Below are 27,689 nucleotides of genomic sequence, written 5' to 3'. Positions count from 1 at the left end.
GTTTCACACCCAGCACTGTGTCAAAATACCTGAAATGTCCCTTCAAAGCCACAGTAGACGCTAAACAACTATTTTCACAGTCTGAATTATACTCCTCATGATAAGTAAAAAATGACCTTTGTGTACAAATAAAAAATTGGTGGAGTGCCCCTTTAATCAACCAAACACATACAACCTTACTGTAATGTCTTACCACGGGGAGATCCTGCAGCATGGGTGCACCTGACACCTGGGCTCGTGTGCGATAACATGGAATGGGGCAAATATAACAATGAGTTAAGAGGAGGGGGGGTCCCTCTCAGCCTATATCATCACCACTCAGGCCTTTATATATGCGCACTGAGACTTTCATGATACTGACTGACATATCTGCCATAGGCAAGACGCCAAATATCCAGAGCAGTAGAGTTTAAAATGAAAACTGTTTTTTAGGAGATTTAACAGCAAAATGAAGTTGGGGGCGTAATAGCTTAGACCCTGGGCTACTTTTGAGAGAAGTTTGGCGCCCCTGGTGGCTTTCTTTGGTACTGTAAATTTGCATTCGAAAAGTTTGAAGTAGTGCGATTCCTAGACACAGCAGTGCATGGGAATTCCAAGTCATCTGCATGGTAGCCCAGGGCCCCCTCTACACGTGTGTGAAATTTGGTGCCTGTAGGGCTAGGGTTAGGGGGTAAGGGTGTGTCGTATCCCGATGGCCTCCCCACGCTGTCGGAGTTAGATAGAGGGTTAGGGTTGGGTTAGGGTGAGGGTTAAAGTGATTGTTCGATGTTTTGGTGCACGGGCCTACTGATCTGATGGTGATGAGGTTGTGCTGATACCGGTTAGGTTGGTCCGAGGGTTAGGGTTAGGGTGTGTCATATCCTGATGGCTTCCCCACGCTGTCTGATGACGAACGTAGTTAGATAGAGGGTTAGGGTTAGGTTAATAGCTACTTAACACTTTCATTATGGACTCTTTGGGTTAGGGTTAGTTGTGTCAACAAATCAAAATGTAGATGGAACTGGATGGTGCTAAGCGAGGATGAAGAAAAACAAAATACAAGAGGAGTTGTATCACTGTGCAGAACATTACCATGTATTCGTCACTAGATGTCCTCATGAAGTTACTTAACATCCTCGACTTCAAACAGCTGTGTGGAATAGTTCAGTCCCAGCAAGTGTGAAAAGGCATTAGGGTCATATATTTGTCTTTAGGCCTCCAGCTCTTTTTACACAAGGGGATACTGGAAAAAGGCTTAAGTCGCTTCAGTGGATGTATGTGTGAGAGAAAGAGAGTGAGTGAGTGAGTGTAGTGTGCAGCAGGTTGTCAACTGTCAGCCCGGGAGTACAGTTTTTTATTTGCACGGACTGTCAGCTGCACATCTGTCCTCCTCCTCCTCCTCCTCCTCCTCCTCCTCCATCATGCTGAGTCTGATTCAGCACTTCAACACCTACACAGAGAACCAAGAATAGACGTGGGACGTGCGCCGAGACTGAAGCGAGGACGAGAACAACTGCTGCCCGAGACCAACCCTGTCCCATCTCATCTCGTCCCATCATCTGCTGGATCTCCGCTCTGGGTATTATTTGGCTGCTCGCCTATGGCAGATATGTCAGTCATTATCGTGGAAGTCTCAGTGCGCACACACACACACACACACACACATATATATATATATATATGTGTGTGTATATATATATATAGGCCTGAGTGGTGAGGATGATTGCCCCCACTCTCTTGTTTCAAAAGCCTAAAACCACATGCGATGCTATCACACACAAAGCCCAGGTGTCAGGTGCAACTTCTTCTTTTTCCACACACACACACACACACACATACACACACACACAAACACACACAGCTTCCACTCATGTACACACACCTGAGGCAGGGTGGTGATCACATGTGCCTGCAGCTGATCGAGGCATTATGGGTCACCTTCATCACACTCCTCTCATGGATTATACATTGCTGGCCTCAATATTTAATGTTAAGGTCTTCCATTACACCTATGCTGCCCAGGGCTTCCGCCCCTCGCTCCAGCCCTCTCCAAGGCGTCAGATCACCCCCCCCATCCGGCGCGCAGTTCAGCCCCCCCCCCCCCCCCCTCATTTGGATTCAGTTTCGGAGAGCGAGACATGGCAAACACGCCAGTGGAGCAACTGACCGTGACCGTCAGCGTGAGAGGACGCGCGGGAGCTTTTGCCGCGCGCGCGTGTGTGTGTGTGTGTGTGTTCTGATGGGAGACACCTCGTTAAATCAGTGACATTTCGAGCAGCAATTAAAAAGCATCTGGTTGTCAAGTTGCAGACGGCGGGGACGCGCGCCGGATCCAGCAGACGAGATGGACTGAGACATTACGCGCAAGAGGGGTTTGCCACCGGGCAAGTGTGCAGCTTTGACCACTGTGGGATATCATTTCTGTGGGAGAAGCAGATTTGCCGAGAGTATATCAATGAAGAATGTGACTGCGCTCGACTCTCTCCGAGCGGGGTGGATGAAGCCCTCGGCGGTGACATGCGTCTTGCCCCGCAGCCAAGCGCGCAACCCGTGCGGCTCATAGTTGCGCTCCTGCTCGCCACGGGGGTGATCGCGTCCCCGGTGATCTCCTCCGGCTGCCCGGACAGGTGTGTGTGCGATGACCAGCTGGTCGTCCAGTGCGCCGGGCAACACCTGACGCGCTTCCCGGTCGACTTGCCGCTGGCCACGCGGCAGCTCATCATCTCCAACAACCGCATCGCGGAGCTGCCGCCGCTCTCGCTCAACTACCTCTCCGACCTCGTGTACCTGGACTGCAGCAACAACTCGCTGGCGGAGATATCGGAGTCCACGTTCGGGAATCTGCGCAAGCTGGCCTACCTGGACCTCTCCTTCAACACCTTGACGCGGATCGAGGACAGGACGTTCGGCCCCCTGGCGAGTCTGGTGATGCTGAGGATGACGGACAACCCGGCGCTCTCGGACATTCACCCGGACGCCTTTGCGGAAAACGCCGCCCTCCAGGTGCTGGACGTGAGCAGGAACAACCTGACGGTGCTCAACATCACCTCCCTGATCGCGCTGCCCGCGCTGCGCTCGATGGGGCTCAGCGGGAACCCGTGGAGCTGCGCGTGCGACAACGAGGACCTGTGCCTGTGGGTCCACCTGGAGGGCTTCAAGTTCCAAGGTGCTTTCAGTGGTTTATTCTATTTCGTTCGAATAAGGTGGCACGATGGCACCATGTTGGTGTTTCATCAAATGGATCACAGAGCCAGTGACTTCTGTGCTCCAGTTAATAAATGTTAGATAATACTATTATGTAAACTACTGGCCCAGTAGCTGGCCCGTACTGAATGAAAAGATGGACATGTATTTACCCATAGGCGCCTCAGACAACAGGTGCAGCTGTAGATGTTTTAAACATTTTAGGGGAAAATGCAGACAACTTAAATTGCAGATTCAAATACTGAATTTTAAAAAAGATGTTGAACAAATTGGAACTAATGGCATCATAAATGTGTTGTCAAAATTGTTGATAAACAATGGTCTTAATCTTTATACATCAGTTATCGGTGAGGACAACTTTTGAGTCGAGGCAAAAATCTCTCTGGATGCATTAATACTGGTCAAATAATGTCAAATTTGATTTAACACAGTAAAACGGAAATAATATGCAAAGGTATTTAAACTGCATTTTGACATGGGCCTCAATATGACATACCCAGAGGTCCTCAATAATGTCAACTGATTGTATTTCACCGTTATGCATGTTTACACTGAAACATAACAAGCCACGACACACTGTGGCAAACCCACATATGATTTTACATGGCACGGTGGCATCCCGGAGAATCAGAGGGGGGGTGACATGCTGCCACAGAACAGCGTGGGAGCGTCTGTCATGCCATTCCAGCTGTCCCCTTTTTACACAGACATGAGCTCCGGCTCTGCGGCTTCCTCTGCTGCCAGCACGCAGGCAGAACGACACTCCTGCCTCGAACAGGCCGGGTGGCAAGGGCCACTGAGACCAGAGCTTTTCACTACAGTCGTGCTGACGTTCATCAGCCAGTGTGCTTCGCCCCCCGCCCTTCCCAACCTGGCAACCCCAAAATTGTTGTTATTGTGAAATATCTATTGACAGGGCTGCTCAAGGCTGCCAATCATACAACAAAGAAGAGGGAGGGAATAGTGATAACTTACAAAACAGCACTAATGTTCTTTAGAGCCCTTCGAGGACGGAGTGACTCCGTGTTTACACTGCGATGAAGCACATGTCGAGTCAACATGTCACATCAAAACTCCCTGTCACGTCTGCACATATCATCATTATACCATCATCATACCATGACCATACACACATATATATATATATATATATATATATATACACATACTGTACGACTCAGCTATATACAAGTCTATACAAAGTCCAACCCCGTCTCAGCTTTCAGTGGGATGAGGCGCAGGTGACGACAGTGGAGCGTGACAGCATTCGAGACTATCAAATAACAAAGAGTGTGAAAGAAGATCGCAGACTCATGGGAGCCATCTGATTTCCTTTTTCAGCGCCTGCGTTAATTAATTCGGCCCCGCTCGCTGCAGTTTGGGAGGAAAACAGAGAGTCCTCTATCTGGAGATGACTAATCGCCCCCCGTTCTGTTCAGCGAGTTGGGATGAATGGCTCTCAGTAGCACCGTCTAACATCGATCCCTTCCTTTGGTTTTATTTCAGTCAAGCTGATGGAAGCATCTGAAAATCCCATAGACTTTGGTTGTGGATGTGTCACTATGCAAAAGGGCAGCGGCTATTTATAGAGCATCTTAGTGAGCAAAGAAGCCGGTCATAATTCCAACACCATAGCTGTTATGAGCTCATAGTAAAAAGGCATCCCCTGCTTCTCGCTCTTGCACGCACACACGCACGCTACACTTCACCATGCTCCCTGTGCAGCTTAGTTCGAGTCCAAATCGAATCCTACAAGAGCTGTCCTATTTTCTTGCTGCTCATTGCCTTTTGTTTATCTTAATTTGGAGTGGAGCCTCTTCCAGTGACAGCTGCCAGTATGGGAGAAGGCGGACACACGCGCGCACACACACACACACACACACACACACACACACACACACACACACACACACTTGACACTTCACACTTCACACTTCATACACACACATTCTCGATCTCTGGTTATGTGTACTTATGTGTTGATGGACATCTGTCCGCACCTCAATCTCTCACCTCGTCTTTTAAACCGTGCAGAAATAAACACACACACGTGAGGGGGGGGGGGGGGGAACATTCACACAAACCCACAGAGGCACTTCAACCGACTCGTGCATGGACACGCACAAACACAGATAGAGTAGACTCGTAGCGCTTGAGGGGGGTGAACAGATGGAAAGCCTTGTTATCTCTCATCTGGCTCTCACCTGGTTCGTACGTTACCACTCGCGTGTCTCCGTGGTTTAGGAGACGCATCAATAGCAAGAGAGCGAGAGGAAGCATCAGGAAGGAACCAACAGATTCTCCTCTGTCTCGCCTTCTTGGCCAGATAAGCACTCGCTCAGCTGTTATATAAGGAGAGTGTCTAGAAATAGAGCAGAGTGTGTCGATGGGGGGAGGAGAGAGAGGGAAAGCCCTCTTCTTTGATGCCAGTCCCTTGAGGGGGAGGAGGACGTATGGTGGTGGGGGGAAGCCAGAAGGGTTTTCCTTGCTCAGGCAACAAAAACACACATGGGTATGGGTATGGGTATGGGTATGGGTATTGTCGCGCGCACACGCACACACACACACGCGCACACGTGCAGAATCTGCAAGGGCACAGATAGGAGATGGTCGAGTGCAAGTATTGTGCAGGCGGTTCGTGCATGTACAGTAGATGTGTTGAGAGGGGGTCTGCATGTGTGTGTGTTTCTGCATGGATGGATGCGTGCGTTTGTTTTAACTAGAGACTAACCGCACATTGTGCAAACGGTTTACAGCAGCGGCCTTTTTTTTTTTTTTTTTTAGAAGATCAGAGTACAGGCTTTGAATTCTCCGTGGTGGATGGAGCTCAGAGAAGTAGACCGTGCCCGTGTTCAGATCCGGAGGAGGAGACATGAGTGAACGTTTGAGCGCTCGGTGAATAAATTATAGAAAGCATCCATTTCAGTCCTCCTGTGAAATGTGCTTTTTAAATCAACTCATCTAGTGACTGAAAGGTAGTGTACAGTATCTCTCTCACCCTCTGTCGAATCACACCTCCCGCCAACCTGCCTCAGTAAACAAAGTGTTGAGCGCAAGTCTGCAAGCTCGAGTCGAAATCTCAAAAATAATAATGGATAATACGTTGAAGCATATCCTAAAATTCAGGGATCGACAGGAAAAGTAGTTGTAGTGATTTTAGAGTTTGCCAGGAGAGGAATATTTGAAATAGGCTAATTAGGCAAATAGTGTTAATAATTATGGAAAATTATCTAAATTAATGGGATAAACAGGTAACATAGTTTGCCACAACTAACAGATTAAAGACTGAAACACTTAGCTAAAGCTGGATTATCAAGGGAAGTATATCCAAAAGTAAAAGTAAAAGGTGATGGATGAACAGTTGAAATGGTTAGCTATAAGTAGTAGATACATTTCAATGAAGAAAAATCACTGAAAAACGAATAAACAGTTGAGAGATGTAGCTAAAAGTAATAGATAAAGGTTTGAAACACTATGGATTTTCAGGCATTCACCTAGAAGTTATAAATTAAACAATTGGCTGGAGGTGGATGATGAAAAGGTGAAAATAGTAGAGTCCGACTGATATATGGGTTGGCCAATAATATCGGACGAACTACAGACATATTGGTATAGGCCGATATTTTAAGAGCCCGACCGATATTATCGGCCAACTGATTTGAACCTTTAAATGTGCATTTATGTTTACATTTTATGTAAAATAAATGTTTGTAATAACTTATGTATTTGGTTGTATTTGTATTCTCAATTTATAGTTATCTATGATAACGTTCATGGTTAAACTAAACTAAAAATTCATCGGCTAATGTATCGGTATCGTGAATCCTTTACTCCCAAATATCGATATCGGCATTGGCCCCCAAAAATCCATACCTGTCGGGCTCCAGAAAATAGTTTGTTACAAACAGACTTTATACTTAACATAATAGATTAGCTCAAAGTAAGAGAGTTTACAGAGACAGACACGATTTGCCACTGGTAATGATGAACAGGTGAAACACGCAGATAAATTGTAAAAAAAAAAATAACAACTAACTAAGGTAATGAATGTAGTTTGATAAGATTAATTGATAACATTGATCAGTTGGCTAAAGAATAAACGGATGAAGAATAGTCTTGAGGCATAAATTGTAAAGTCATCTAAAGGAGATAGACAGTTATAAAAAAGATTGCCAAAGTAATTGACATATCGACTCAAACAATAACAATTCAGCTGTATTGGTAAAAAAAAAAATCACAATATTTTTTTCTATATTATCTGTCCACTCTGAAGTCAATTAAAGATCAAAATTTTGGAACATGACGCTGGTGTTGGTTCAGTTCCAGTGTGTGTGTGTGTGTCTCTTACAGTTAACAGTATCCAGCTATTGCGTGGTGATCCACATTTTCCTGAAATATCAAGTGGGAAACAAAGCAGCACCATCTTCATGAGCAGCTCAATATATGCCAGCGTAATGAGAGTGTGTGTATGTCAAAGCCGTTGATGTAGACATAGGTTGACAGAAAAAACTCTTCCCTGTGCAGAAACTTCCAAGTCTCTTCATCTCTCCCAGTGGGAATCCCCCTCAGCACGAAAGCTGTGGGAGGAAAAAAAAACCAGGATGCCAATTAAAACCGGCGGCCGTACGGAGATGGCAGCAGTCTGTCGTGTCGCACCCAGTCTCTGCTCTCAGTGACAAAAGACTTGGGCTTCTGGATTATTTTCTGAAAAAAAAGTACTTCTCTTGTCGGCTGCAGCAGAGCTCAACATCCACAGCGTGTGGTGTGTTTAACATTGGCTGAGAGGCCTTTGTGATTGGATCCATACTGCAGTTTTCCTGAAAGTGAGGAGACATTTTTGTCAGGATCCATGGATCCCAGCGAGGTCTAAGTCGTAGTCATACCGAGCGCCTGGTGATGAGAAACCGTATTATCTACAGTCTCAGGCAGACACAAAGGCCCAAGTCGCTCTCTAATCCTGTGGGGGGAGAAAGGAGTTTGAATAATTCATCCACGAATATTTATTTTCTTTCAAATTTAATGCTTCATCAACTCAAGACTGTGAAAACATGGGAAGCCCCGAAAGCCCCCCCCCCCCCCCGAGTTGTCTGATAAGGGAGGCGACGCTGTTATGCAAGCGCAGTTTTTCTGCATTCCAGTCTTTCAGCGGTGCGAACTTGAATGTATTTATGGATATCTTCGGCTCAGTTTGCCGCCATAAGCCATTTACAAATGTTATGTAAAATGACGTGAAGTAACATGGTTGAATTATTTAAGAGGCTCCCCCTCCGTGATTCATGCCATATGTATAATAACCTTCTTTGCCGAACGCTTGCTGCGTTTCTTTGACGCGCTCGCAACATCAGAGGGTCCTCTAAATCATATGCTAATTGTCAAGGCTGTGAATATTTATACCGTAAGAAATGTTACTTGATATTTGCAGACAGGGTCAGCAGCTAAATACACGTCAAGGGCCCTTAAAATATGATGAAGCAGATCAGTGGTTGAGTATTAAACTCTTGGATGGGGATGATTTTGTTTGGAGATGTTTTTACTATAACTTTGATTATTGTTCATTTAGTCATAAACGTTTAATGTTACGAAAAATACTTGATTCACAATCAACTTCTCAGAGGCTTAAAAGCTACAGTGTGTAATATTTAGAAGAACGTGTTCAGAGAAATTGAATATATTGTCCATAACTGCGTGTTCATATATGTATAATCACCTGCAACAAAGAAACCAATGCTTTTTTGTCAACTCTGAATGAGTTCAATATAGTTTCATTAGGGGGACAAGACCTCCGTGTGAGTCTCCATGTTTGCTGTGTTCTGGATCCACTGCGAAATAATAACAGAGGAAACGTTGATTTTCTGTCTTGTGTGCACTTCAGTGTTAGAAATTTTAGATTATATTTCCCCAACTAGATATGCTTGATGTATTATATAATCCTGTGTTTAATGCTTGTCATTCATTCTTGGTGTGTGTGTGTGTGTGTGTGTGTGTGTGACAGATGAGGGCCAAACAGTGTGCGGCTCACCCACTGACATGCAGAGCCGGCGACTGGGCGATGTGGGCCTCCAGCTGCGGACGTTGTGTCACCAGACGCTGGGCTCCTGGGACTACCTGTTCTTCGTCGCCATTGGCTTCGTCATCTTCGCTGCCGGCACTGTGTCGGCGTGGGTGATGGGCGTCATAATGGTGCTCTACGAGCGCTACATCAAGAAGAAGGACGAACAGCTCGATCCGGACGACGAGGACGACGCGAGCGAGGCCGGTCGTGCCTCACGGGCCAGGAGTGACCATGGTAACGGGGATTTAAAAAGCCCACATAATGTTTAAAAGATGAGTCCTTGCCCAGGGCCCACTATGGATACCCACAGTGCCTCCTGTCAACTTCCAAGACTGTCTGTGAAGTCTAATTAAAACTGCAGTCGAACAGAGTCTGTTTGACAGGCTCAGCTCCGAGAGAGAGACGAGAGTGGACCCATCAGACGTGGGGAATGTCATTCTGCACTTCTGTGGTGTTCAGGTGATGTAACACGCACTCCGGCTGCCGTAGCGGAGGTCTGTGCTACATTTGAAATCGCCGTCCCCGCTGAAAAAGCACCATACATCAGTAAAGGTGGTTATTTTTGGAAACAGCTGGCTCGCCACGCTCTGAAATAACACACTTGGTTTGGCATTGGATATTGTGGAAACATGCTCAATTTGGGTTATGTACCAGACGCAGTGGGTTTCATTTCCCCCCTTAAAGAAATATTTTGACATTTGCGGAAATGGGCTTTCTTGTCAGGAGCAAGACGAGAGGATCAGTACCACTCTGCTCTACACAAGACATGGAGCGACGGCCGAGGGGTCAGCTTCACGTAAAGTCTGAATCCGTCCAAAGGAAACTAAATCCTCCTGCCAGCTGTTTCTCCATATTTCCAGCGTCTATGCCACACTAAGTTACACTAACTCATTCGCTGGCTGTAGCTAAACAGAAAATCACGAGACTGGCATCGATCAAACATCCCCCCCCCCCAAAATGGTATATTCCATAATGTCAAACTTTTTTCTTTAACCACCACGCGGGAACAGCCAAGACCAGCAAAGGAACAGCAGACCACCAACTCACATGAGCTGGTGTGAACCGTTTGTTTTTCCAAGATGATTTTTCCCAGTAGGAATAAAAATCTGATTGATTCAATGTCCGTGTTGCTCATATGCGGAAATAAACCATTGTTTCATTTTAAAACCGTGAAGTCTAAATCCTGAAATTAGAGTTGGAAATAAAGATTGAAGAAACAGTTTCCCCCCTGTAATAACCCAGGACCGTTTCCCTTAATAAACCTCAATTATTTAAGCTGTTGGGGGGAACAATCATGCCATGTAATATTCTTGTGCTTATGACAAATTGGATAGATATAAAGTTTCAACAAATTAATCAAAAGTCTATTATATTTCTAGAGCCCATTTGTATAGCTTTGATTGCACACATAAACAAATTATGACTTGGCCTCACATCATCTTTGTAAAACTGAAAGTGGTCATTGTATTCATTATTATGAAAGGATTAAATGCATTTATATGATCCATTTATGTCCATGTAGATGAGTTAAAGTGTGTACATACATGCACAGCTCAAGAGTGTACGATGCCGCTTGTATGCGTGACTGAGCTTTTGCAGCCACGAGTGTGTCAGTCTGTGCTCCGACAGTGTGAAGTTTTGTATCGACGCGACCACTCCCCCTCCCCCTCCCCCTCAACTATCGTCACGGAGACTGCAGTCAAGGCGTTTGTGTTGAGGATGATCAGCAGGCCCTGCCGGATGGCAAGTCGACGGGACGGTGTGATCATTTGATTTCAAGGCTTCTTCGTCTCTGTGTCGAGTTGCTGGTTTGAGTGCAGTGTCCTATCTGTTTCTGCATGATGCACCACAACGCCTTATGAGATGTGTATAAAACTGTGAGCTTGACCGGTTCGTTTTAAGTAAATAAAGGAAAGGAATTTACTTGCAATACACAAACGATCCTAAATGTATCATTTCAGTCTTTTGGGGTGGAAAATATCTGAAGTTAATTAAATGTGATAAATGTGCTAGCAAGGAAAAATAGACCCTTTCCACAGAAGAGGTTTGGACACATCGCAGTAATACAGGCACGGGCGAAAGTATTAAAGGTAACTGCGTCTGAATTGCGTTTAGCTGCTTCAGTTTCAGGGTCCAGGTGTTGTGCATACTGTCCTGGCTCACTAGGACATAAACAGAGCAGAGCCGTCATTAATGCTTTTTCCAAGTGTGTCATGTCCAATTCCATGTCTGTTGTTAAAATAAATATATATTATGTTGGTATTATGACTTTCATATATTAAACTTTTGGACTGTGCATAACAGGCCGTGAAGGTATTGACAAATTGCAGTTGTAAGGAATTGGATTATGAGCATATAGTAATAGTTATTTACTTGTAAGATGAAAAGGTGATGAAGATTTTGACACAATCTGTTACACTACGGAGAAACCCTTCGTCACACATTTACTGGCACCTGCATGTGCTTATTATTGACATTTGTGCAAAATTTGCACAAAGTTATGCAAGTTCAACAAATGAAGCTACAGTATGACAATGACATCACATAGAGCACACCATCATAGATGTTTGCACAGCAGACATTTTGACTGTAATACCTTAAAAAGCGTAGGTGTAAATAACAACACAGATGATGGTTCGGTATTGGCTCAGCGACGCGGCTGACTCCGACACCCAATGGAACATGGAGTTCCTGTCATTAATTACACTTGTCCTGCTAGTTATGACAAGTCAAAATGTTTGATTGTGTTGTTTTTTTTGCATTCAGTGAAAATGTGGTGAAAGAAAAATGGAATAAGAAAGAAAGTCTTTGGTTGTGGGTGAAATATATTTATTCATCACTCTACTGATATGAGATGCTTGGGGACTAATCTTGCGCGGGTTTTGCTTTTTTGCTTTGTGATCCAGATTCAAAGCAGTACGCGTAACTATGCATGTGCCGACATAATACTTAATACCCATGTCCTGTACCTGTAAGTTGCCCTCTAACTATAACAGTGTGCGCCTCTGAACATTTCAGCCAATTGTTGCTCTCTGGGCTTTTAGGTGTCAATTTTTGCATGGGTTCCCACAATATATACAAAATGCAAATCACAACACACGTCTATTGAGGTCTGCGTACTAAACTCTCCTCTAGGTTTGCACACAATGCGCTCATATGCCGGATCTCAACAGTGAGGGTGTATTACAGTACATTCTGCTAGGCGCGCTGATTAGGACCATGCGATGCCGCAGGCAAGGGTGAGGGTGCGGCCTGGAAATAGGATAGCTGGCTGCTGCAATTCACGCTAGCAGTGACACAGATGGAATGACAAGGGGGCTATCCGCATGACACGTCTCTGTTCCGTGATGAAAATGTGCACGGCTGGCGTTTGTGCGCGCACGAGGCAACATTAAAACAGCTTTGTGCGACAGCTGAATGTGCCGTCAACAGCACATACCAAGCAATGTACTGTACTGACCGGATGAACTGAATATCAATATTCTGCACCTTTTTTTTTTTACACCCCCACAGTGCAAATTCACCCCTTTATGGAGATACAGCACATGTATGAAATGTGCCCCGGACACACTGAGGCATCTGTTCTGCCTCCGCGGCCGACTCCAGCACAAATCACCTCTGAGTACTGCGCGAAAGCCGAGGAGAAGTGCTCCGTGCGCACGAAAAAACGCTACATTACAGACACTAACACTGAAACGGCATCGTCCCACATCATCATCAAAAGAAAAATATCTTCAATTCAAACGAGGGAGACGTTTTGGGAAACGCACGTATCGGCTCTCTCACCGAGTCCAAGATGAGGAGATTGTATATCATTCTCCAATTCGGTGTGTGCATTGAATATGAGGCATGCAACTAGCAGTCGTCCTCTGAGGCTCAGTTAAAAAAATCATTTTTATCATATTTATTCAAAGCATACTAAAAAGGAGTAAAGATTAGAGAGCGATGTGAAGCTCTACTGAGTGTCTTTTATATAGGGAGCACACAGTAAGTAAATCGGAGTGATTTTTGACATTGCTGGTTGGTTGGACCTTTGGACAGAGCTTATGCTAAGCTAAGCTTATCAACTGCTGGCTGTGGCTTCCTATTGAGCATACACCTGCTGGAGAGGTGTCAATGCTCTCATCTAACTCTCAGCAAGGAAGTGAAAGGCCACATTTCTCAAAAGGTTGAACTATTGGTTTAAGACACATTACTAATGGTTTGTACTATTTTGCTTGATAACGGGTGTTTGTTTGCTTCTGTGTATCCCGTCTGAGGTGGCTGTGGGCCATGCGGGATGTGCTCCAGGTCAGAGATGCACTCAGCTGGCCACGGTCACATCAATAGCACAGCTGCGACCGCGGGCAAGTTCAGTTAAAATCGGCAATTCGCACAAGCCATTGGATACAGAAGCTCCCGCAGCCCCGCTTCCTGCCCGTGGTCGTTCAACCCGTGTGTTGTTTTTTTTTAAAACTCGATTGAGCCGAAGTGGCAACTATAAAATGCCAGCAAATGAGAGATGTGACATTAAGTGAGAGGGGCTCTAACCGACCGCAGTAGCCCTCTGACACATCTACTTACAAACACACACACACACACACACACACACACACACACACACACACACACACACACACACACACACACACACTCACACACATGCAAACAAAATTAAAATCCTTTAGTCACGGAGCAGTGGAATGACTTACACCAAAGTTAGAAATGAGGGACAGATTTTCCAGTGACTGGTGCTTGGAAAGGGGCCCCATTACTGTTATTTCATGAAAATGGCGTCATGAATCATACGGACGCAGCGCCGAATCGGCCCCAATCCAAACCGCCACTTAGCTGGAACTGGAACATAAAAGTTGAACGTAATTCTCATGCTCATATTTGTAAACATACCACCAGGTTTTCATTACAGGCCTAGAATAACTATTTTTTGAGTTTTACTCCAGTTTCACTTCCCCCACTTTTGCCATCGTTTCACCTTTCATCGTTATCAGAAATCATTTGTCATCCGGGATTTATTTTGAAAAAGATGAAATTATTATTCAAACCCATTTTGTAGTGGATTTGATATAATGATATTTATTTATTTATTTATTTTTTAAATCTGTCAATGATTCCTAAGATGTCGTTTTCAAACCTTTATGACAGAAATGTAGTTGAGGCTTGATATTTTAGTTTAACCATAAACTTTATCATAAATAACTATAAATTGGAGAGAAAAAATTACAAATACAACCACGACTAAAATGTTAACATAAATGCACATTTAGAGGCTCATAACTTTTGGCCGATAATATTGGTCGGGCTCTAAACATATCGGCCGATATGATATGTCTGTGAAAGGCTAATACCGGCTGATATTATCAGCCAACCGATATATCGGTCGGGCTCAAATGGTTCTGGCTATTTATTGACGGTGAAGACGATGGCAGACAGGAGGATGGTCCTATATGTACTTCTGTTACATATGTGCACGCAGACTCAGGGGCCTGCCAGCTCTGTTTCCTTCTCTAGCAATAAAAAGGTCATTTGAGAGGAGACGGTATGTCCCTTTGTGTGTCCCAGTTCTGCCTGGAGAAGTGTTATTTTTTTTCGGGGGGTTTGTTTGTCTTGTTATTCGACCTCTCGTCCTGCTTTTTTAAATGTTCTTCTTGCCCTCTTTCGGGTCTCTGGGTATTTAAAAGGTTAGCAGACGCGTCTAATCAGCGTCCAAGTGAAAGACCCTTCGGGTTGAACTCACGGTCTGCACACACACACACACACACACACACACACACACAGCTGGAGATGTATTGCATTGTACACTAGTTTATTCTGAGAGGGCCCAGAGTGGTTCACAGTTGTGTTTATCCATCAGCGTGGGCCGCACGAGAGCGATTACTCACACTGAGCTCCCGACCAAAAGCGGCACAATGAAGTTTCAAACTAAGACAGGGTCTGGTGTTATTTTTTGCACAAACCATCGTGGAGCATGAAAGGGTCTTAAATATCCTTCGACTCACTCTGTTCCTCTCATCCCATTATCCTCCCCTTTTTATTTATCTTGTCTAAAGTTATTTTTGGCCATAAGGCTTTTATTTTCGTACCTGTCAGTTTCCCTAATGCATCTCTATTCTGTCTTTTTGGCCCAGTGCCCAGGGGTGCAGCAACAAACTCTGGGCCCTGAACATAAGCAGTCTCCGTGGGCCCCCCAATTTATGTTATGACACTAATTACTTCGAAAACGCTAATTACAAAAAAACAAAAAACACCTTTTAATTCCAGGCTTTCCAGCTTATTTGCTTTCTTACTCTCATGGCTGGAGAGCAATCATGACCATACAACCTGTTGTACAGATTAAAGTTTGCTTCAGAGGGGTTGGTCGGTGGATTTTGTTACTGCAGTTTCCCTCCTGCGTTCATGGAGGCGGGAAACCAGCTTCTAGCAGATCACACAGCAGCTGCTCAAAGACTTGTCCTGAACCTTTCTGCGAGGGGCTGAGAACGCAAAAAAATCCACAAAAACACTGCTCCACGAAATTTCTTGGAACTCCCCCCCGTAACATTTCTGGAAAACGTCAAGAGTGAGCGCGCGTGAGAATACAGTAGCTGGAAAATCTTTGGAAACATTCATGGTGAGCGAGTGGGCGCCGACCCTCGTCTGAATGTTCTGAAACTCTACCCGCCGTTGTGGAAACGCCTGACTCGCACATTCTCCGGCCGCGTTCTTCACGTGTGAAGGGCAGCTTTATGTGTAGCTACGGGCCGGAGAGAGGTATCGCTCCTCTTACTTTTGACATGAGAGTGAATAAGCGGCGCAGTCGTCAATAGTCTAACGACTCCTCCGTTGTCTATTTGATACAGTCTTCCTGTTTGCCTCTGTCTCGCGTGTCACTTGAATATTGATGAGCTCTTTGAGCCGCTGACAGAAACCTATGACCCGAGCAACGCTGTGCACTGTTACCCTTTGGCTCCTGTGTTCACTTTACCTCATTTGCTTTTTTACTTTCCACATAAACAACTGCCCGTGGAAAGCAGTGCGAGTTTTCCCACACTTCTCATGGCTTTACCTGCCCTGTAACGTTACACCATGTTCGCGATGGGTTCACTTGAACTCTGATCCCACAGGGCTGCCACAGTGAGTTCAATGTTCAGGGGTTGAAGAAGTTGTTAAATGCTGACCCTGGATCCGTTCACGCGGCTCTTTTGTATCTCATAGACCACCACGGGGTCGGGCAATGACTGGTCTGGCTTGAATCACAGTCACGCAAAGGCGTATTCTGTTTAGTGGATCCCTTTGAATTCCTTCAGGGGATTTGACACTTAAAAGTTAAACAGGATGGTGCAACTCAAATATTCATGCGAGCTTTGCTAATCCACTTTTCAAAAGGAATTATTAATAGGCCGGCTTAGAATAGGTCCTGTAGAAACTTAAGAGCAGTCCTGTCTTCCAGCTGTGTTACATTAAATATAGTTAATTTATCATCATCTCACCGGGGGGGGGGGGGGGGGGGGGGGGGCACGATGACACATAACAAATTTCCAAAAAGTGACTGCTTTATAACGAGGCCCAGTGCAGACTAAATTAAACTCAGCACCTTTTGATATCTTGTCACTGATCATGTTCGATCTTTTATGACTTCATATTTTACACTGACAGATATTAAGCGCAAAACAGCCCTGAAGCCACAGTGCTAAAGCCCCCTCTAGTGATGGGTTAGGTATCTACAGCACAAGATTTGGTCTCCAAATTCAGTTCGTACCTCAAAACAGTGCAAATAATAAGTAGGACATGAACTACTCTCTGCATCTTTGGTTTCTGTCATCGTTATCTAAATAATGACAGAAACAACCATTAGCATTTATTAGACTCTCTTCTCTATCAAATATACAGTGTTTCCCCTAGCATTGAATTGGGGGGGGGGGGGACGTACCATTGAAACATCCATCTACATCAAATTGAAACACCTTCAAGGCCCGTTCCGCTCGTTGAAGCCCCCCCAGTGACTCTGGTGTTGCTCTACCATTCGCAGGACGCTCTCCGATAGTCCTCTAATATCGCTGTGTGTGTCAGGACGTGCAGCCAAAGCCTTCAGAAGTTCGGTCACGCCCTCCTTCTCCAACATGCGGCTGTAATGTGATGCTAGAGGATGGCGCAGAGGGAAGAAGAGTAGGGAGGCTTAGAACCTCATCCCCGACCACATGACTCCCATCACAGATCCATTTGAACCAATTTGACGTCACATAAGGTGGAAAAGAATGATTATCCGCCCTAACATCTGTGTGGGTGTTGTCCTACACATGCGATTACCCTCGGATCTCCACAGTAGAGTTTGTGTGTCTTACCGTTTTGACTGCAGACCAGATGCACGGCCCAGACTGCCCACAGCTGCACTCCCGACGGCTGACACGTCTGGAGCAGAGGGCAGAATGGCTGGAACGACCTGAAAGGTGCACATCACGAGACAGCACTGAAAGATTAGGATTGTCTGAGCTTTCTTGAGCACTATTGTTAGTATTCAGTGTGACAAAGCCCCTTATGTGGGATCTCAGCAAATATCCAAATAAAATAATCAATATGCTCAGTGTTTCATACCATGTATATGTTGTACACCTTCGATCAGCAAAAACTGATGATACGTAAGAGTATGTTACAGAGAGGATGTGTAATTGCTGAGAAACAGTTTAAATGAAATGCTATGCAACGTGTAGTTTACATTTGATGGAGTTTAAATGACTGCTAATGAAAAGCTTTCCTTCCGTTTTCTGCAAAGTTGGCTTTTCTCTCACCTGTAAGAGACCATCTCTCTCTCCAGTGAGGTCCACGTCATTATGGAAGTATGCTGCACGGAAAGAGAGAGAGAGACACATTAAAAAGGAGCCAAAGGTGAATTTTTATTGTCCGTTAAATGAAAACCCAACAACCGGAACACAAACCAGCTCCTTCACTATGGTGGCGCGGAGTTCCTCGTCCAGGGTCCAGGCCTCTGGTCTGGAGACGAGCTGCGCCAGAATCCCTCCAGCAAAGTAGCGGACCCCGACCTCCACCTGGGGGTCCTGCAGGAGGGCGAGGACGTGCTGGAGCAGGTCCTCCTCCAGTAGGGCTGCCTGCAGCTCCTCCACCTCTGCTATGTTGTTCTGACACAGACAGATGCACGTGATGGCAGTGACGACAGCAACAGTAATGTTAGGTGCAAAGTGATACAGGGACTGTAATCAAGAAAAATGCTTACCAACTTAAAATAATTACAACAAATAAATGAGTGAATTATTTTTCAGAATAAAGATTTCAATTGTCTTTACTTGTTAACTTTAAGTTGAAAAAACTTTATTCATTTGTGTGTTGCCAATTTAATTTTTGAATTTTTTAAATATTATTTTTTATTTGCTTTTTCAGTGTTAATGTTGTTCCTACTATGAAAATTATTGGACACAAGTCTTATATTTACTGTACATGATGCCTGTTGTAACAAAATGAAGCCCTAAATCTGTCAACGGCTGCAAAAAGGAAATCAGAATAATTTTACTTTGGCACCAACACTCGCCAGTTAGTCCAAATAAGCTATAAAAACCAGACCATGCAGTTCTGTGGCGTGTCGTGCCATAAGGCGTGGAATCAAAACTACAAACACAACTATTAACACCACATTTACGAACCCACCAGGAGGCCGAGAACTTTCTGTTGAATGGAAGGTTCAGTGTAGTAGGACTGCGAAAAAAGGCACAGTATAAGAGGAAAACGTTTGCGTATCTTTGACCCTTCATTATCTATACATCAGTTTGTGGGCGGTTTTTTGGGGGGGGGGGGGCTCCTCTACCTCCAGAACCTCCTCATACAGCTCCAGGCCCTGGCACTGGATGAAGTTGTGGGCCGCATTGGGCATCTCGTCTGTCAGGTTCCACAGGGCACTCAGGGCAAACTTCAGAGTGGAGTCGGCCTCTCCCTCCATGGCCCTCTGCTGCACGATGGCCAGCAGCTGCTGTTGGACCGAGACGAGGGGAAGAGAAGACGTGAGACGGAGGGGATGGTGGAGAGGAGATGTGCAAAAGTAAAAGAACGAGAGGTGGGCGGCACTCAACATAACTTGCATTGATTGGATGAAAATGACAAACATTAAATAGGGGGGCATTTCAGTCAGAGTTTTGTGGAGCAGTGGGGTGACAGTGAGTGGTTGAGTTTATACGGTAGGTAATGGAAAACATAGCAGGTGAGAATGACAGAGAGAGAGAGAGAGACAGAGAGCTCTAGAAATACACTCGTGCATATCTAGTGCTAAGCCGGGGACGTTGTGTAAGTTTGAAACTGAATACCCTGAAATGTGAGTGTACCTTCATGATGAAGACGTCCTTGCTGAGCTGTGCAGTCTGCTCTGTGGACAACTGCAAAATAAAACAAATACACTAAAGTGACTTGTTGAGCCTCAAGGCATCCTCAAGTTTTCTAAATGTCAGACAAGAGCGAACTTTTCTTCCGCAGGGGAAGTTGGCCCCGTTCAACAGGCCTGAATTAAAGTACAGAGGTGGCTGTTGAGAGTGGTGTCGCAGAGGCACAGGAGCCGCCTGCCCTGAGGAGCTCTCGACAGGTGGGACCGACAGGTGCCACGCTACATTCCTGCAGCAGACAAACACACAGTGAGTGAGCAGAGTCTTGACCTTGGCCACCAGAACGGAGATGACGGCCACGGCCATCCTCTGAAGGGTCGGGTCCTCGTGGCTGCTCAGCCAGTTAATCACCAGCGTGGCTGCTAGATACCTGAACCGCAATGACAACACGGGGCACAAGGAGCACAGTGTTAGAAAAACACACCATAATCGTACAGACGAGCGTCAAGAAATATCTGTGCTGGGTGCTGCACTTGTACATCTGGAAGGGACTATTTCTTTTGGCAGCTGGAAGTGAAGACAAAACATATTCTAGCTGGATCGCGATCGGCTGGAAAAACAATAAAGCGCCACGATACTAGTGCAGCGATTTTTCTTGGCTACCGCGTGACCGAGGGCTCGCGGGTCCCATATAAGTGAGCGAAAGTAAACTGACTTGTCAAAGGGGACGTCCTGCAGGATGTAGTCACTGCAGAGGGCCAGCAGACAGTTTTTCTGCACCTGGAGGGATGAAATAGTTCATGGAATTGAAGAAACACATGGGCGTCAGAAAGAAATAAAATAATATGAGTTTGTGTGTGCATGAGGTTTTAAAGAGCAACTACAGAAGAATTACTGTGTGGAAGTGGCAGAATGAGAGCTGTAACCGAGTGCAACATTTAAATCAGAAAATATTAGTCCAAAAATCTGCCGAGCCAGCTGGTAGCGAGGCCCCTCTGTCGCAGTTTGTTATATTTTTTGTTGCCGTTGTGTAACCACATGATGTCATTGTGGATTTGTAATGTTAACACCCCCCCCCCCGACCTGCTGGTGGCTGGGGAAGGTCTTCATGGCGTGCAGCAGCTGGGTGACAGTGGAGGTGAGCAGGCGGACAGGCATGGCCTCTACCAGGTCCTGCGTGGTCAGGTTGAAGGCACACGCGGTGGCCACCAGGTGGACGTGCAGGGAGGTGGGGTGGCTCTGCATCCCACTCAGCACCAGCTACAGGAGATCGGGAGTGTTTTAGAGTCGGTAGCCGCCTAGTGCTTGTGCCCGTCAGACGGTTGTCAAACTGGAAACTGTCTAGACCAATTCCCTTGCTTTGTATTTAACTAGTCACCAAGCCGGCGGTGGGGTTGCAGTGTCTCTCTTTATCTAGTCTGACCATGTCTGAGTACAGTTATTGTGTTGTCAGCTCACAGGACAATTTTACTTTAGCTGTGCTGCATGTTCAAACTGGGCTTGGACATCATAATGCTCCTCACAAACAACTGGATCTACAAAGATCCAGTTATTCAATCTTTTTTGAAAGCTACAAGTTTGTTTTTGTCTATTATTTTGGAAAGAAACTATTACATGAATGTACATTAGTGTTTTTCTTTATATTACAACAATCTCATCCTGCAGAAGTGTTACAGATATCGTGCAACACTAGAGAACAACATGATCAACATCTAATATAATTTAATATACAATGAATGCAAGTCTTTAAGTATATCAGTTCTGGCTTCTCAAAGCCAGGGTTTTCATTTGTAGTTTTAGCCGTCTCACCTATCGCTGTAAAAACACTACTCAGGAAGGTAATTATTCCGATCTGTGAATATCATGACATCACTAAATAAAAGGTCCCACGGGATGAGGAACATGAGCAGTCGTGCAATTGTGCAGGTTATTTGACAACCTCATCCAGGGTTAACAAAACTTACTTGGAAGAGAAAATTAAGGCAAAAGGTAAAGTTAGAGAGTTTACAGACTTGACTTGCTGATTCAACTTGGTGTGCGACTGCTGCCTTATTTACATCCTGTCTGATCCTACTGTCCTTTGTCCTCTGTTTGAGCTGTGTTTCCAGATATGAATGATTACTCTCGCTACTGCCGACAAACAGAAATGCTGGTCAAAACAACCAAAAAAATAAGACACAGTTACAATTCTTATACTAACGGACGATTTGTTCCATTTGCTTGAACTTTCCAAAACCAATAAGAGATTGGCATCCATGCTTGGAAAATGATTGAAAAGGTTAACCGATTGCCAAGTTAGCTGCAGATTCATTTCCCGCGAAGTTCCAGCACTGCGACGAGCTGTTGACGTCTGCTCGAATGGTAATGCGGTCAGCGAATGGAGCGGACCACGATACCTTTAGAATATCCGGCCGCGGTTTGTCAATGTCTGTGGTTAGATTGTAGAGATGGACGAGGGCCTCTCGTACGAAACACTCCCGGCCTCTGTACCTTCTCAGGGACTCGCACACCTGGTTCTCATTCGCCTCTCCGGTTACCTGAACGTACACAGCGGATCAGCAGTGTCAGAGACATGGGAAATTCAGTAAATGCATAAAAAAGGGAGCCTCAAGTCAAATTAAAATGGGAAATGTATGCACGAGTCAAGCTCACGCATCTACTCCTCTGAATGTCCTGACATCTCACAAACCAGAGTGTGACGTCAACTCATGTGCCCGACTCTCGCACGAGATCCTTACCTTCAGGTTTCCCTGTGAAGAAAGGACATCACAGGAGCTGACCCCGGTGGCCAGCAGGCCCAGGAAGACCAACCCGCTCCTGGCCTCCACAAATACCCGCACTGCTGCTTCAGTGACTCTCTTCCGCCCAGAGATGTCCAGAGAAACGAGGGAAGGGAGGAGCCGGGGACTCCCCTCGAGAAGCTGCCGCGCGGCCTCATCCCCGTCTCCCCCGTCACCGTCACCCACAGCAAAGTGGTCGTCGGAGAAGTCCAGATGCCGGAGAGCGTGAAGCTGGCTGAGGACCAAGAGCAGCCCGGCAGGTGACATATCAAACTGCCGCAGCCGGTGGGCGATGAAAGACCTCAGGGTGTTCTTGCACCCGAGCAGAGCTGTGAGCTCTGAGACAGCGCTGCAGGAGACATCCAGCGTCTCCAACTGAGGGAGAGTGCAGATGTCCTCGAGGGCGGCATCAGTCAGGTCCGTGTCGGCCAAGTTCAGCGTCCGCAGTCCCTGCAGACAGCCGAAGCCCACTCGGACCCCTTCATCCTCGTCCAGAGACTCCCAGTCCAGACATAGCCCGTTGAGGGACAACCTCTGCAGGCTGGACCTGCACTCCGGGTTGGAGGCCAGGCCCGAGACGATGTTAGCCCCGCTGATGCCCCCGGGGACCCAGGATGCATCTAGCTCCTGGAGCCGGTGGGGGCAGAGGGCCAGACGGAAAGCTGCCGCAGACACTGGACAGCAGCGGATGGAGGCCCGGCGCAGGCGTAGCACTTCGCGGTCTCGGAAAATCCCAACAGTTGTGTCATTCAGTATCCCTTGTAGGGAGAAAGCAAACAGAGCCTTGTTGTAGGAAAAAGTAGCATCAGTTAAGCCACGTTTATGCTTGTGGAGTGGAATTTTTTTTTCTCCATCATTTCAGCCTGGTTCAGTACACTGTGAACTAACAAATGATTTATGATGACATAGTGAGTGAGGGGTTGTTGAGTTTCTAACATATCTACAGAAAGTTGTTTCTTTGACAACTGAGAGTCACGTGTCATTCCGTCGCCTTAGTCTTGTCCCTTTGCCGCGACAGAACCACTGTCACATAGCAGCTGCAGTTTTCTTGTAGTTATTGATCTAGACGTCGCTGGAGCCCCTCTCCGTCCGCCTGACCTACCTGCAGTGACCATCCTATGCAGCAGCTGGTCAGCCGTCTCCTGTGGGAAGAGCGGGGCCCGGCTCAGGCTCATGGAGCCGTCCGCTCGCCTGCTGCACTGGGAGTCCAGGCTCCGGCACACCTGGGCCAGGCAGAGGTCGCTCAAGGCCCGGGGGCCCTCGGCATCCTGCCACACACCAACAGGTCATAAAAAAAGTCACACCACAGTTGATATTTACACATAGTGTACTTCGGCCTGTCACGATAACTACACTATCGACTCATCGCACGATACATGAATATGAAATCAATAATTTTGTATTGACCTAAGTTACAGCCGTCGTGGCTACATGCGTGTTTGCTGACTGATAACAATGAACGTCAACAACAGTCCAGCAAAGTCTTGCTGCTTCTGTCCTCTCGTCTGTTCTCATCGTATGGTTGATAAATCGTCAGTTTTGGTCTATAAAATGTCAGAAAAATATGGATTTCTTAGTATTTTTCTAAAATGTCAGAAACATGTCTCTGAGCAGCAACACAAACTGTGTAGGACTTGCACGTGCAGCGATCCAAGCTCACATAAATTCAGTATCGAAACGGTCATAAAGATGCCGATAATATCGTTTATCGAAATAATTCCCGGGACAATATGTCGGGCAACAAAAAGTAGTTATCGTGACAGGCCCAAGTGTGGTGTAGGTGTATGAGCATAAAAGGTTGGTGCACTCCAATTACAGAAAAGCAATATAGCCTGCTAGGAAAAATATTTGGTTGAAATGACCCTTTAATTGCGATTAAATAAATCAAAATCATCAGTGGGTTGGTTTTTGTTTCCAATTCTGTGTTGTGCAGGGTCAGGGTGAATTGTTTTGGGGTTTTTTTGCTTATTGTTTGTTCACATTAAAACAACTACATGTAAACCACTGGCTCATTCCCTCAGGCCTCCACAGATCCGCCGTGACACAAGATCTAACGTTGCAGGAGTCTAATTTTATCCGCGACGGATGAGGCCGCGCACACAAGTAAAGCCCGAGTAAGTCACCTAATCCGGCCTCTGCTTGGTCCTTATGAAGTGACACCAAGGGCGCGCGCGCACACACCCACAGAGACGGACGCGCACGCACGCGCGCAAAGAAAACATTTCATTGTAAGAGGAGTCAAACTCACCATGTCTTTAAAAAGTAAACAGGCGACTGAGGAGGGGAAAAAATCTCAGCACTGCGTCGCAACGCAGCGTTTCAATCAAAAGACGTCATTACTGTAATTTGTAATCCACGTAATCCCCGCAGGCCAAGTGACAGAGACGCTTGGAATTATTCTCGTGTTTTCGTCAGAGCCGCCGAGCGTCAGCTGTCACAGGCTGACCGCTTCCGATTGGCTCAGTCCACGTGACGTCACCTGCGGCTCGCTCGCAGATAGTGATAGCCTAGCTTGTTTTTGTTTTTAATCTTATAGTCGCAGTTGGTGAATTTCACATTCATGAGGCAAGATTTTGTTTGTTTGTTTGTTTGGATTAAGTACTGACCTGTTTCATTTCATTTCGTCATTTATTTTGATCTTGTCAACTTCTGTTTATGGCTGATGTCGTTCTGTAATTAGTTTGTACTTTGTCCATAAAGTATAAGGGACCGAGACCAGCCAGTCAGTAGAATTTCAACAAATAAAAGCCATTGGGGGAAAATAAATAAATAGCCTAGCTTGTTTTATTTGTATATTTTAACTGTGGCACTATCAGTTTGTGTGCTTGATTCTATGAGGCTTTGTATAAAAGCCCTGGTGGCTGCATATCTGTTACTTTCTCGTTGTTTCTTTTATGTTATGCCATGCATGCTTTATTCTGTAGGCTATTTAAAATGTGTTGATTAATGAAGAAAAAAAAACGAGCTTATTTATTTTCCTCATGTTAGTATAGTTTTAATATCTATCCATCTATATATGTATCAATCTATGTATCTATCTATATCTATGTATTTATATCTATTTATCTATATCTATCTATTTATATCTATCCGTCTATATCAATATATATATAATATATCAATATCTATCTATCAATATCTATCTATCTTTCACTCTATCTATCTATCTATCCATCCATCCATCCAGCCATCCATCCATCTAATTTACTTTACCTGTAACTTGTACCTGTAAAGGTGGAGGGGGTAGTAAACTCTTTTAGCCACAAGGAGGGGCTCACAGAGAGAGCTACATTTTTGGACCATTTAGTGAGAGACACATTCTAAATTAAATTAAAAAAGAAGATTATTAGCTTTAGTGGCTAACTTGGAATTTCCTGGGGGGGAAAAAGTGAATGCTTACATGCAAATTCATATCGGGGGCCGTTGACCTGACCTTGCTTGCGTGCACCATGGTGTGATACTGGGGCAAAAGGGTACAAATGACACATTACCTAAATGTAGTAGCACAATACAGAAGATAAATGTGCAGGCATGGCTTCAATTAGCACAAAAATATTTTTTCTCCATAGTATTTCTATACTGTACATACTTATTTAAATTGCATGACTCTATTTTATACAACCCACTCACTTAAGACACTTTCAATTACATGGACGTAAACATTAGCCCTCATTCATGTATGGGTCACACACAAGCACCTACTCTCTTATATGCGCACACACACATACATATTCTTCTACATTATGAATGTCCTGCATCAATTGCTCATAGGCAAGATTGTCCTCCCACGTGATGAAATATGTCTCCCCACGCAGAGAATCCCCATGCATCAAAGCCTGTGCTTCCTCCTCAATCCAAAAACATTTAGCTGAGGGGTGTTCTTTTTTTCTCTGCGAAAGCCCTCTGCTTATTGTCCTCATAACCAAATAAACACAGCTGCCAATAGCTCTTGGACTGCCGCAAGAGACACACACACACACACACACACATCCCATATATGGAGCAAACGCAAGAGAAACCCTCACATCCAAAACAGGCCTCCTGCCATTCTGTTAAAACTATTGAATTGCCAGAGTCACTCAGTCATTCGATTGGAGATGATAAGAAAAAAGCTTTGTCGGGAGGAGTAAGTAGACTGTGAGAAACACAAGGAGTGAGGCTGAAAAATGAATGTGCCTCTTTGTGTGACAGAAACAAAGAAAAAAATCTGTGTGTGTCGTCACCTTCTACAAGCCTGACAGACAAATTGCGTGCGCGACAGACTGGGCAGACAGCTAACCTGATTTTTCAGTGTCTTCACCAAAATCCCGCTGAATCTGAGCCAGTCTTATTCATCACTTTGTGTTTTTTGGGGGTTTTTTTTCAGTTGTGGTGAAACTTTATGTGACATCAGAGGAGGAAGGCAGGGCCAAGCCTTCCCTCCGCTCAAACTACAGCGAAAATTACACCATCAGCCTCCCTCTTTCTGGGTATGGACCACCCTCCACTGTTCTCTCTCTGGGACAGTGTTTGCCTGTGCCATAGCTGTGCGCAGACCTTCATTCTCAATGAGAGCAAGGACAGACGCAGACCAAGAGTCAGAGTCAGAGAGGGGGAGAATGGAGGGCATGAACCTACAGAGGGGCCACAACTGAGACGCCGAGCCGGGTCTTACCTGCACATCCTGGACCACCGACTGAACACACTGACACAGGCAAGATATCTTTTTTTTGCTGTTTTGTGATCAGGTTATTCATAAAATCAATATTTCCTTTGCATATATGTATACAATCCTCTCTGTAAAAGTGTTAAAATTGCTGAATTATTTAGTCTTTCTAAAACTGCAAATCAGAAAAATGGAATTTACCATCATTTTGAATATTGAAGTTGGAACATTGAAGTTTTAGATCCTCTAGACAGGCATAGTGCTTCCTAAAGAATATTATATTCATTTTCTAAAATCCATATGTACATGGATCCCTTAAATCCCACCATCAATATTCACCATGTATGAACCCCATGCCTCGTATCGGCCCCTTTAGCAGATGGATCTAATCTAGTAGCACCATCGGAGTAACTTGTGGGCTAATTGGCAAAGTCCTAAAAATGTGCTGGTCGAGAGGAAGAAGCCACAACAAAGATTGAATGTTGCAAAGAATTCTGGGATGCAAATGTGGTATTAAGTCTCTTTTGGGGGGGGGGGCTTGAATATAAAAGACAATCCTTTTAATTGATGACCGTACCAGTAGACAGTTGGAGCTCAGTGGGCTGGGGGAAAAAACAGCCACCGCAAAAGTTTGACCTGTATGTTGTATAAGGGCTGCATTAATATATAAATGAGGCGGCTGGATCTGGTCAGATCTGGCTCGGAGTGAGGAGAGGAGAGGAGAAAAAATAGCT

The 27,689-nt window shown here is 45.3% G+C and overlaps 3 protein-coding genes across 6 annotated transcripts in view; 2 read left to right on the top strand and 1 right to left on the bottom strand.

Annotated features, from left to right (window-relative positions):
• The first annotated feature begins 2,106 nt into the window (after window positions 1–2,106).
• On the top strand, window positions 2,107–11,497 carry LOC118311476 (leucine-rich repeat-containing protein 52-like). The gene is made up of 2 exons (XM_035635386.2): window positions 2,107–3,145; window positions 9,176–11,497. Exons 1-2 carry the CDS (start codon window positions 2,497–2,499, stop codon window positions 9,502–9,504), a joined length of 978 nt encoding a protein of 325 aa, XP_035491279.1. The 5' UTR covers window positions 2,107–2,496; the 3' UTR covers window positions 9,505–11,497.
• Window positions 11,498–17,012: 5,515 nt separating this feature from the next.
• LOC118310768 (protein zyg-11 homolog) overlaps window positions 17,013–27,689 on the bottom strand; it is a 24,415-nt gene continuing 13,738 nt past the window's right edge. The window contains exons 1-14 of one of the 4 annotated variants that reach the window (XM_047331891.1): window positions 24,559–24,825; window positions 23,413–23,578; window positions 22,269–23,068; window positions 21,927–22,067; window positions 20,614–20,790; window positions 20,246–20,310; window positions 19,861–19,960; window positions 19,537–19,587; window positions 19,026–19,184; window positions 18,869–18,916; window positions 18,145–18,345; window positions 17,998–18,050; window positions 17,554–17,651; window positions 17,013–17,350 (exon numbers count right to left, since the gene is read on the bottom strand). In XM_047331891.1, the coding sequence (XP_047187847.1) occupies window positions 17,178–17,350; window positions 17,554–17,651; window positions 17,998–18,050; window positions 18,145–18,345; window positions 18,869–18,916; window positions 19,026–19,184; window positions 19,537–19,587; window positions 19,861–19,960; window positions 20,246–20,310; window positions 20,614–20,790; window positions 21,927–22,067; window positions 22,269–23,068; window positions 23,413–23,578; window positions 24,559–24,561 (2,235 nt within the window). In that variant the 5' untranslated portion in view covers window positions 24,562–24,825 and the 3' untranslated portion in view covers window positions 17,013–17,177. Of the gene's footprint in view, window positions 17,351–17,553; window positions 17,652–17,997; window positions 18,051–18,144; window positions 18,346–18,868; window positions 18,917–19,025; window positions 19,188–19,536; window positions 19,588–19,860; window positions 19,961–20,245; window positions 20,311–20,613; window positions 20,791–21,926; window positions 22,068–22,268; window positions 23,069–23,412; window positions 23,579–24,558; window positions 24,829–27,689 lie in introns of those variants that run through there. The other 3 variants (XM_047331890.1, XM_047331892.1, XM_047331893.1) reach the window with 3 other exon arrangements.
• Window positions 26,788–27,689, top strand: part of angptl1b (angiopoietin-like 1b) — a 9,176-nt gene continuing 8,274 nt past the window's right edge. Inside the window, exon 1 of the mRNA XM_035634031.2 lies at window positions 26,788–27,003. The gene's annotated coding sequence lies outside the window, so the exon portion shown is untranslated. The remainder of the gene's footprint in view (window positions 27,004–27,689) is intronic.

The sequence above is a fragment of the Scophthalmus maximus genome, chromosome 5, assembly GCF_022379125.1.
Source record: "Scophthalmus maximus strain ysfricsl-2021 chromosome 5, ASM2237912v1, whole genome shotgun sequence".
NCBI classification, from domain to species: domain Eukaryota; kingdom Metazoa; phylum Chordata; class Actinopteri; order Pleuronectiformes; family Scophthalmidae; genus Scophthalmus; species Scophthalmus maximus.
The sequence above is the reverse complement of the archived record's forward strand: the minus strand, read 5'-3'. Positions and strand labels throughout refer to the sequence as shown.